At 34.1% G+C, this 11,731-nt stretch overlaps 1 protein-coding gene across 1 annotated transcript; it reads right to left on the minus strand.

Moving 5' to 3' along the window:
- Window positions 1-8,245: 8,245 nt before the first annotated feature.
- On the minus strand, window positions 8,246-11,120 carry LOC127075861 (zinc finger CCCH domain-containing protein 17). Its single transcript, XM_051017356.1, has 7 exons — window positions 10,018-11,120; window positions 9,723-9,908; window positions 9,511-9,612; window positions 9,201-9,353; window positions 8,932-9,111; window positions 8,685-8,782; window positions 8,246-8,598 (listed from the first exon to the last, which is right to left on the minus strand). Exons 1-7 carry the CDS (start codon window positions 10,471-10,473, stop codon window positions 8,451-8,453), a joined length of 1,323 nt encoding a protein of 440 aa, XP_050873313.1. The 5' UTR covers window positions 10,474-11,120; the 3' UTR covers window positions 8,246-8,450.
- Window positions 11,121-11,731: the final 611 nt, after the last annotated feature.

Below are 11,731 nucleotides of genomic sequence, written 5' to 3' on the forward strand. Positions count from 1 at the left end.
CCATTGCCTTTTGCTTTCCAAAATGATGATGAGGAGCTAAACCCCATTTTGTCAAGATTGGAGGTAGTAGCTATTCTTATTTGTTTTTGTATTCCATTTAACTCTTATATATGATAAAAGATTGTTGATGTATTGAATGATATTTTTGCCCTAAGTTGAATATGAGATTTGAGTAGTTGTTGAAAGAGATTATTTAAGTCTTGACATAAAATATATTTTAAAGTAGTGAATAAGTTGTAGAAATAGATTTATTCACTACTCTTCTTTTGTATCAACCATTAAAGATTGCTATATTGATAGTTAGGTGGAGAAGTCGTCTAAAGATTAATATAGTGATTATCACAATATCATTTAGACATAAATGATATTGAGAGGATACTTGAACATCATCAATAATATTGAATCTATATAGTTGTCATAAGGAATCATAAGCAAGTTGAATAGTGAACGCCAATCTTGCCAAGCCTTTTACATTTGACTAAAACCATTTTATTGTTTTAGTGACATTTTACTCAAAAGATAACTTTTCAAACAAAACAACTTGGTTACTTTCAAAACTTATAACAATTTGGAATATAGAACGGTGGTAATAACAACCAATCTTTGTGGATACGATATAAAAATATTTGCCGAAAATATACTTTTCAACAAATTGGCGTCGTTGCCGGGGATTGGTGTTTGATATTACAAGCATTGCAATAATTCATTGTTTTAAGTTTTTGTATTACTATCCCTCTTGTGCTTCACTTGGTTTGTTAGTTTTGTAGATTCTAGTGCATGCGAGGAAAAGCTACCGAGGAGCAATTTCAATTCGATCCCGAAATTGAAAGAACACTTCGGAAGCTCAATAGCAAAACACGAAGAAGAAGGAGACTAGCCGAAGAGAGGAACCGGAGAGAAGAAGCATCTACTTCCGCACTTGTTCAAATCGAAGAAGTGGTTGTAGAGGCTTGTGACGGAAACATGGCGGATGACACTCCTACCGAAATGTCCGCTAATAGTCCAAGAAGGAATGCTCAATTTGCTCGTGGAGGAAGGAATACGGAGAAGAAGACCGAAATCCTCCAACTTCTCTATGCAAATCCATTCACCGGAATGGACCATGAAGATCCGTATACCCATCTCATCAAATTCTATGAGATTGCGGGTTCTACGGGAATTGATGAAACGGGTGAAGAGGCATTATTCAAGAGGATGTTCCCACACTCCTTAGTGGGAAAGGCAAAAGAGTGGTACCTTGATCAAGCACCAAGAGTGATGACGGATTGGAATTTGCTAGAAGAAAAGTTCTTAGAAAAATATTTCCCTCAATCCCGATTCATGGAAGCCAAAACGGCTATTGCGGTATTCACTCAAGGAAGCAACGAGTCTCTAAATGAGGCTTGGGAAAGATTCAAGTCAATGTTGAGGAAATGCAAGGGTCATGGTTTTGATGAGCTCACTCAAATCCATATTTTTCTAAATGGGCTCCAATCAACTCACAAGACATTTTTGGATGCTACCGCGGGTGGTTCCCTTATGTCAAAGAATGCGAAAGAAGCTAAAGTCATTATTGACCGGATGGCACTCAATGATCGTCAAAGTCAACATGACCGCAGTCCTTCACAACGTAAATCGGGAGTTCTTGAGTTAAATACTAATGATGCCATTCTTGCTCAAAACAAGCTACTCTCTCAACAAGTGGAGTTGCTTACTCAATAAATGGCCAAGCTTCCACAACAAATGAAGGAAATTCAAGGGTCTCAAGTTCGACATCAAGTAGCATGTTGCGAATTATGTGAAGGAGATCATCCTACTGGTTTTTGCCCTCCAATAGAAGAAGTGAGTTATGTGAACAATCAAAATCAAGGCTATCAAAGACAACCTCCAACCAACAACAACTCATATCAAAGGAACAATCAAGGTTATAAACCATCAAGGTTCAACAACCAGAATTTTCAGCAGCAAAGTCCTTATCAACACCTAAATTCTCAAGAACAACAATCGCAAGGAGGAAATTCAAAGCTAGAAGACACTCTCCAACAATTCATGCAAGCCTTCATGGCAAATCATAAGAGCAACGAGGCAGCAATCAAGAATTTGGAGAACCAAGTAGGTTAACTTGCGAAACAATTGTCGAAACAAACTGCGGGATCTTCTTTCTCCGCTACCACTCAAACTAATCCAAAGGAGCATTGTAAAGCAATTTTTACTAGAAGCGGTAGAGAGTTGACAAGTGAAAAAAGTGAGGAAATTATAGTAGAGAATGATAGGGATGTTGTGCTGGAAAATGAGGGTGTGGATTGTGAAAAGGAGAAAGTGGCAGAAACTGCTCAGTTCGCGCCGCGATCTTCCTTCGCGCCGTGAAAACAACAGAATCAGCAATTGATAGCAGAACAACAGTGTGAAGCGGAAATGAAGAAGGAAATCGAACCGAAAAAGAAGAAAAAAAGAGACAAAGGAGTGAATGTCATTCCAGTTCAACATCTACCCTATCCGCACGCACCATCAAAGAAGGATAATGCTAGACACTATGCACGGTTTATGGACATATTCAAACAACTTCAAATCAATATTCCATTTGCCGATGCATTAGAGCAAATGCCACGGTATGCAAAGTTCATGAAGGATATTCTCACAAAGAAAAGGAGACATGTGGAAGACGAGATAATCTTGCTCGATGCACGTTGTAGTGCCATCATTCAAAAGACTCTCCCAAGAAAGGAATCCGATCCGGGCCGAGTCGTTTTACCGGTAACCATTGGAGGCACCTACATTGGTAATGGTTTAATTGATTTGGGATCTAGCATCAATTTAATCCCCCTATCCATTGTTAAAAGATTGGGAAATCTTGAGATCAAATCTACAAGGATGACTTTACAACTAGCCGACAAATCTACCACTTCACCATATGGAGTTGCTCAAGACATGTTAGTGAAGGTGGACAAATTCTTGTTTCCGGTAGATTTTGTGATAGTAGACATGGATGAGGATCGTGATGTTCCTCTAACTCTTGGAAGACCATTCATGAAGACGGCCCAAATGATGATTGACATTGATGATGGACTAATGAAAGTAAGGGTGCAAGATGAAGAGGTAGCCTTTAATATTTTTGAAGCCAAAAAGCATCCTAATAATAAGCATGATTCTTTCCGAATCGATGCAACCGAAGAGGAAGTAGTGGAGGTCGTAAACCAAGTTCATATTTCTAATCCATCAGAGAGATCTCTTATCGGAGTCTACAAAGCTTCGACCGAAAATGAAGGAAAAGAGATGGAAGCAATGTTGCATGAATTAGAGTCTTGTGGAGAACTTGTTTATCATGAAGAGACAAATGAAGGCTTGGATATGACAAAGAAAGTGGAAGAGCCAAAACTAGAGCCACACTTGAAGTATGTGTTCCTTGGTGATGATTGTACTAAACCGATGATGATTAGCAATACCTTGTCCATAAAGGAGGAGAATCAATTGATACGAGTCCTGAAAAAGAAGGAAGTTGTCGAACTATTGGAGGCCGGGATGATTTGTCCTATCTCCGATGGTGAATGGGTGAGTCTGGTGCAAGTAGTTCCGAAAAAGGGTGGTATCGGATTTTATCGAAGGTTCATCAAGAACCTCTTAAAGACAACAAAGCCCTTGGGTAAGTTGCTCAGCAAAGTCGGATCGTGAAGAGAATCATTGAACCGTCGAGCTCAAACGACGTTAAACAAAGCGCTAGTTGGGAGGCAACCCAACGTTGTAAGTCTGCATTTTATATTTTCTCAATTCTGCTGTTATGATATTCTGTTGTGTTAATTTTTGTGAAACTTGGGTTCTGTCCACTGCATATTAATTTTTTCAGAAATTCCTTCAGTTCGCCCCACGATCATCTTTCGCCCAGCGAACTGAATGGAAAGCTTCAGTTCGCGCCGCGAACAAAGTTCGCCCAGCGAACGGAGCGTGGCAGAACCACTTAAGTTCTGTTAGGTTATTTTTCTGTCCACTCTTTTATTTTCAAAACAGCAAAACAACAACTCTTTTCCACTCCCACTTCTAAAACTTCCAAAACTAAAAAAAATCCTTTCCATCTCCCAAATCCCAACTTGTTAGCAAATTGGCCTGAGGGCAGGCCAACTTTTATGGGGGATGCAGGAGGTGGTGCAACCCATGACGATGAGATGGAGGACGTCCTTGGATCTGTTGGTGGTGGCCAAGAGGAGGAAGATTGAGGAGTTTGTTGAATTTGAGGAGTTTGTGTTATTTTGAGTTTTCTTTGTATTATTAGTGCTTTTGTAAAATTTTGATTGTACTTTTGGGTAGCTCTAGTTCACCAAAACTTTGATTTGTTAGTTGTTTTGATAATTGCATGAATACTCTTTGAGATTTAAGTGTGTTACAATCAATTTGGTTTACCAACATTTTTTTTGTTTAATTGTTCTTACTCTTAAGTCAAGCTTAAAGCAACCAAGAAATGTTCACAAAGAAAGAAGCATAGGACACTTTGAGTGGTGATGATAAGAATTAGTGTCGGCATTTCAAGGTATACTTTATCGCTTTCTAGACTTAACATGAGTAGTTTGATGGTGTGTGCAAATTCCATATCATAAATTCATTGAAATATATGTCATTTTTGAATCAAAATAGGACTTAACCAATTGTGAGGAAGCTTTCCATTGTACACTAAAATGCGGGAAACCGAACATTATTTCAACTCATTCTTATCATGCTAAATCATGCATCAATCTGTTTTTGTGTGAAAATTTTGAAAATGATAGAGGCATTATTTGTTATGAGAAAAACCACTTGACCAAAAAGTTTGAATCAACTAACCTTGTGAGGGGTGATCCTTAGTTAAACCCCTTTGAGCTTATTTTAGGATTCATTTGATTGATGAGTGTAAAATCAATTGAAAATTTTGTGAATAAATGAATCCTAATTTCTTTCGTGTCAATTGAACCCTCAAACCGAGTTGTTTGCAAATTTTGCCTTTTGTGTATGTCTAAGTAGGGAGCATTATTGAATAAATTTGGTTTTGGAATCTAAAGTTGGGGAGAGTAAAGAAAAAAAAAAGTTGATTAGAAACTTGGAGAAGTGAGTTTTTATGAAAGGGTGAAAGTATGAAAAGAAACACGAAAAAGAAATCACCCTTGAAACCATAGAGCAAAGAAAAAGAAAAGATAGAAAAAACAAAGAAAATGTTCATGGTTGTGTGGATGTAAAAAGAAAAAGAAAGAAAAAAGACGGGGATCAAAGAAATGGAAATTGTGTAGAGTTGAATATATGGAAATGCTCCCTTAGGATAGGCAACTTTGTTGAATTCTCTTAATCATCTCCTTTCTTGTAACCTAAGCCACATTACAACCTTTGAAAGACCTCTTGATTCTCATTTTTCACATGATTTGGTATTTGTTTTGATGACCGCATGATTTGAGTTGTTGTTGATTTAATTGTTTGGATGAGTGAAAGTAACCCTTCATGTTATTCATCATTATTATGATGTGTGTGTAAGTTTGATTCAATTTTGACATACATGGCTTTGAATTCCTTGGTATGATCTTTGCACTCAACCATTTCTCTTATTCATGTTTTGTCTAGAATTGAGATAGGTGGATTGAGAAAGTGCCAAACACTTTTGAACCATTTGAATGTCCTTGGTTAATCCTTGTTTCAATCTTTTGTGGCATTGCTTTGGTTGTGATGGTGGAAACTTTTGTTTAGGGACAAACAAAATGCTAAGTTGGGGAGAGTTGTTAGGGACCAATTAGTACTACTTTTTATATAATTTTATTGGTCCCTTTTACCAATTTTTGATGTAATTACACACTTTTATTCTCACTATTTTGTATAAATGCAATTAGGTTTAATTTATTTTGTTTTGAGTAGTTATTTCACATATTTGTTAGTTTTGTAGAATTTTTGGACAAGAGAGCTTTGGAATGCATAATCATAATTTGGAAGAAGTGTTGAATGCAATTTAGAGGCCTAATTTTGAAGAATACCACTTGGAAGATTAATTGGGTGAAGCTTGCAAGGCAAGGAAGCTGAAGTAGCTTCAATTCGCGTCGCGAACTCCCTTCGCGCCGCGACCCTTGCGAATCCAGCAAGCTGTTTTGGCCAAGTGTGCTGTTTTCAAGGTCAGCTGTGTTTTGCCATTTCTGTATCTGTTTTAGGGGGCTTTTCAGCTTTAGATGAAAATGAGCATTTTAGGAAAGGTCAACCCTTTTTAGAAAAGAGAATGGAAATTGTTCATTGATTCATTGATAGCTTGATATTTTATAAGAGAAAAACAGAGTTTTATTCTCCATTGCCTTTTGCTTTCCAAAATGATGATGAGGAGCTAAACCCCATTTTGTCAAGATTGGAGGTAGTAGCTATTCTTATTTGTTTATATATTCCATTTAACTCTTATATATGATAAAAGATTGTTGATGTATTGAATGATATTTTTGCCCTAAGTTGAATATGAGATTTGAGTAGTTGTTGAAAGAGATTATTTAAGTTTTGACATAAAATATATTTTCAAGTAGTGAATAAATTGTAGAAATAGATTTATTCACTACTCTTCTTTTGTATCAACCATTAAAGATTGCTATATTGATAGTTAGGTGGAGAAATCGTCTAAAGCGTAATATAGTGATTATCACAATATCATTTAGACATAAATGATATTGAGAGGATACTTGAACATCATCAATAATCTTGAATCTATATAGTTGTCATAAGGAATCATAAGCAAGTTGAATAGTGAACTCCAATCTTGCCAAGCCTTTTACATTTGACTAAAACCATTTTATTGTTTTAGTGATATTTTACTCAAAAGATAACTTTCCAAACAAAACAACTTGGTTACTTTCAAAACTTATAACAATTTGGATTATAGAACGGCGGTAATAACAACCAATCTCTGTGGATACGATATAAAAATATTTGTCAAAAATATTCTTTTCAACAGTCATACATACACTTACAGAGAGCAACATGAATTTGTGTTTAGTCATTCATAAATTAGAAAATAACAACAAAAATCATCATATTTGGAAAATAATTTCTCATTAGATACACAAAAATCATATTTAGACAAAAGTGAAATAAAAAATATTAAATAGTAGGATAAAAAGTTATCAAAAACGTTATAATGAAACAAAAAGTACAAAGGAGAAACAAGATTAGAAAAGATAAAAAGAAAGAACATAAGAAATGTTGGATTATAGAAGAAAAGTGTAATAAAAACATAATTGAAAGAGAGAACAATAACATAAAAATGAGAAGATGAAAAAGAAAGAATATAAGAAACAAGATATTAAAAAAGAATAGACAATATATACATGACAAAGAAGATGAGAAGAACACGTGATACTAGTATGAGAGATGAAACTGAGATCCTAAGTATGAATAAGAGAAAATTCTTCGTAATCGTAAAGCTAAGACATTATAGATTTAGATTTTGGATTGGATGTAGGATAAGTGAAGTTTGGGTTATAACATAATCCAGTTTGATTTGGTTTTTTGCAACATACAACCCACAAACCAAATCGAAGGGTATGATTTTGTTAAAAAAAAGACTCAAATAATCTTTTTATGATTTAAATTTGATTTGATTTGATTTATTATTTTCTATTGAACCTCTAAACTCTAAACCTTAATAGCACGAAAGAAATAGACGTGATATACCTTATTAGATAAACAATAAGTGGTAGAGGTTTAAGCTATTTCGCTAGGTTGAATTGTTTCACTTGAACAGTATCAAGAGTCTAATTCTTTCAAAAAGCTAGAATTTGGATTTTAAGTTTTTCCTCTTAACTGTTACAGATTGCAATTTGACCAATCTCTTTGGTTGCCTTAAAGAACAAAATCCCATGACATGACTAGACTAAAAATATAGATTTAGATAAGTAATTAAAATAAACAGATATATATCAAATCTCATGACAGGACTAGACTAAAAATATAGATTTAGATAATTACTTACTAAAATAAACAGTTATATAATCGTAATATATATTTCTGTATTTCAATTTATTCTAAATTTAATTTTAATTTTGATCCTCATTTTATTTTAAACTTAATTTCAATTTTAAATGACAAACTTATTGTGTAACATGACAACTATATAAATCTATTGTAAAATTTTATAAATAAAAATATAAGTTAAAAAACAAACAATTCTATAAAAAAACATGAAAGCCAAAACCGTTTGAATTTAAAAACATCATTATTTTGTATATAAAAGACATCATAATTTAATATAAAGTTCTTTCTATAATAATCTCATCGGACTAACAGCAGAAACAGCAGAAGATAGCAAAAATGGAATTGGAATCTGTTAAATATATACATACTTGCTTTTACAATTAGCAATCATGAATTGATTGGAGAAAAAATAAATTGAATTGTGTGACCTCCTGCCCTAAACTGTAAGCATTACACGATTTACATCAACAGCGTTAAGTAGTTGGTGGAAGAAAGCAAAAGGGAAAATAAACTGTCATGACTCAAGAGGTTGCTGCAACTTTGGGCTCTTCCAACCATTTCCAGACAGTCAGCAGTCCAGTTCTGTCTCCGGTGAAGAAGAGTCCACCAGGAGCTATATCAACTAATCCAACTTCTTGCTTAGCAAACAATCTACCCCTCTCAGCAAATCTGTAAATCATAAATGTAGAGACGCGGTCAAGAACTAATTCAAGTTTACATAAGAATGTGATGGTGATGGTTGCAAGTTTACTTACGATGGCAGTTCATAAAGGCGAACTGAATTGTCTCTAGTAGAGCAGAACAATATAGGCTTATTTTTTGGATCAGTCATCCCAGAGAGTGCAACCACACCCTGTAAATATCAGAATAAAAAATATCAACAACCACCTTTCATTCACGACTATTATAAGAAATATCAATTTGACAACTACAAGCAAAAACACACAACCAAATAATGTTCAACAATGTACAGATGTTAAACATACTAGCTAAGTAACTTACGTTTTCTACTTTGTGTGAATATGCAACTTCCAAATTTTCCGCCTCGGTTTTATACCAAACCTTGATAGTGCAGTCTAATGAACCAGATAACAAGAAATTGTCCCAACAAAGAAGGGATGTGACTTCGTTTGTATGTGCATTGAGTGTCATTTTACACTCAAATGTGTCTAGGTCCCAAACCTGAATAAAACAATAAGAAATGATTATCAAACAAAACATATATAAAGCAACAAGCAACTGTGTAGAGCTAAGATAGAAGAACAAAATACCTTAATGCTTTGATCCTTGGATCCTGAGTACAACATCCTGTAAGCCCCAATGGTCAGGCAAGCCACAGATTTAGTGTGACCACGTAGGGATGCAACCAATTCAAAAGGGGAATTGGATTTCGAGCTGCCTCTCCGTGCAGAAATTACACCATCCTGTGATTTAAATAATAAAATTTAACATAAATTAACAGAAATGAACTGTTTCAAAAGTAAGAGAACAAAATAAACTATACAAGGAGTAGCAAATAGAGGATTAAAAATCTGATTTATCTAGATAAAAATCATAAACCAATGTGTGGGTAGTAGTTACCTCTGCTCCAGCTAAGAGTGTATCATTGCCAACAGTCATGGCAAGTACTCGTCCCTTAGGTCCATCAAGAGTTAACTGTAAAGCAGTCTGAATATTCCATGCCTTCACAAAAACCACATTGACATAATCAGCTTACAAGTAATGGTCCTAATATAATTGACAATACCATACAATGGAAGAAAACAATAATTAAAGTAAGAATAAGAGCTTACCTTGACAGTGTTAGGAAGACCAGCAAAAATCCATGGGCCTTCACTTATCAAAGAGGTAGCTTCGGCACCAAGATTCATCACATTGGCACATTGACCGGTATGGCAGTCCCATGACCGAAGTGTCCCATCGGTGCTGCCAGAATAAAGTTTGTCTGATCCAACTGGAAGTGCAATGCCGGTGACAAGCTGTTCACATATATTTTAATTAAACTACAGAGAATTATCAATTCAAAAAGAAACCAAGGTTACTAGGTTTTATTAGGAATTTAAAAGATGGTCGATATAAGCCCAATACCTTCTTGTGTCCTTGAAGCTTTGCTAATGTGGCAAACCCATCGCCATAAGACCATGAATGTAAATTCCGGCACTGATCACCATGAACACAGTTGTCATTCATCCAATATTTGCAGATACTTGTTGAAGGCTTCTGAGGAAGAACTTGTGTCCTTTCTCTGTCATCTCCCATATTTCTATTCAAGACCTTCTTAGTAGTATGCTTGGAAGGAAACATGTCATTTCCTGTCTTTCTACGTACGACCGTTTTCGCAGACTCAGACGATATATGAAAACGCTTCCTTGCATTATGATATGATGCAGTATCATCTCTACAAGAAGCAGTTGACAGAATTGATGGTGTTTCACTGTGCAGAAACCTACACGGGTTTCTGTTGCATCTTCCTTGGAGCCAATAGACGCATGTTGTCCCAATGACTCGTTCAGTTCTATTGAGCCTTTTCACTTTCACATCCATAGTAATCTAAAAAGAAACAATATTCCAATAAAACCCAAAATCCAAATCAGCAGCTGTATCAACATTTCAATACCCAATTTGATCTCATCCCAGATCATATCAAACCCTAAACCCTAAACTTAACACTTTCATATCCATGTTAATCTAATAAGAAGCAACATTCAAATAACACCCCAAATCCAAATCAGCCACCGTATCAACATTTCAATACCCAATTTGATCACATCACAAATCATATTAAACCCTTCAAATCCTTGTCACTTTCATAACCTTCGAGTAATCGGAAAATTAACAACATTCCAATAACTCCCCAAATCCAAATCAGCCACTGTATCAACGTTTCAATACCCAGTTTGATCACATCCCAAATCATATTAAACCCTAATTTGAGCTTTATAATATCCAATATCAAATCATCACTACTCACTAATCCTAAATCATTCAACCAAATCATACCTTCGTGATAACCAAAAACGATTTTTTTTGCAAATCGGAATAAAAGAAACCTCGATGAAAAAGTTACCTGAAGTTTGAGAATACACGAAATTGAGAACTCGTTGAGGTATGAGAAGAGTTTCTGATGGAAAGAGATTTAGAGGAAAGAAGTAAACGATTAAGTGAGTTGAATTAGGGTTTATATAGATTTATAATTAGTTTTGGGCTTTTAAAGAACTTTTAATTTAAAGTCGGTTAGAGTGATTTACATTAGTACAATTACATTAATGCAATTTACAAAATATTAAATAACCAAATCTATAATAATCCATGCATTTATTGCATATCAAATTGAGTTTATTATTCTAAAATATCAAATATAAAATTGGCTTAAAAAGAAGCAAATATAATCATTTATAAAATTTAAGAATTGAATCATTTTTTGTAAAAAAAAATTGAATATCATATATTTTGAAATTAATTAGTAATTTTTCAACAAAGCCAACGATTAATATTCTATATTCATATAGAAAAAAAATATAAACAATAAAATATGTACAATAAAATCATAACAATGATACTTTAATTTATTGTATTATGATTTTATTGTATAAAATTTGTATAGAATTTTTGAAATACCGTAAATATATGATTGTGTATTTTTATCAATTAAGTTTTCTTTCATATTATTTTATTTTTTTATTTTTTTATTTTATAAACTATTAAGTGCAAATTTAATTTAACAAGAAAAAATAAATTGAATCTTAAATTTGATCTTCTATTTAATTTTTAAAATATTGTTTTCAATCACAAATTCCATACA

Source organism: Lathyrus oleraceus, chromosome 4 (genome assembly GCF_024323335.1).
Source record: "Lathyrus oleraceus cultivar Zhongwan6 chromosome 4, CAAS_Psat_ZW6_1.0, whole genome shotgun sequence".
NCBI classification, from domain to species: domain Eukaryota; kingdom Viridiplantae; phylum Streptophyta; class Magnoliopsida; order Fabales; family Fabaceae; genus Lathyrus; species Lathyrus oleraceus.

Bases quoted from the DNA above. Each gene is read 5' to 3' on its own strand.
- LOC127075861 (XM_051017356.1), bottom strand. From the start codon at position 10,473: ATGGATGTGAAAGTGAAAAGGCTCAATAGAACTGAACGAGTCATTGGG. The intron at 9,909-10,017 runs GTATTGGGCTTA...ATATGTGAACAG, and splicing joins AGCTTCAAGGACACAAGAAG to CTTGTCACCGGCATTGCACT. The intron at 9,112-9,200 runs GTATTTTGTTCT...TGTTTTATTCAG, and splicing joins CCAAGGATCAAAGCATTAAG to GTTTGGGACCTAGACACATT.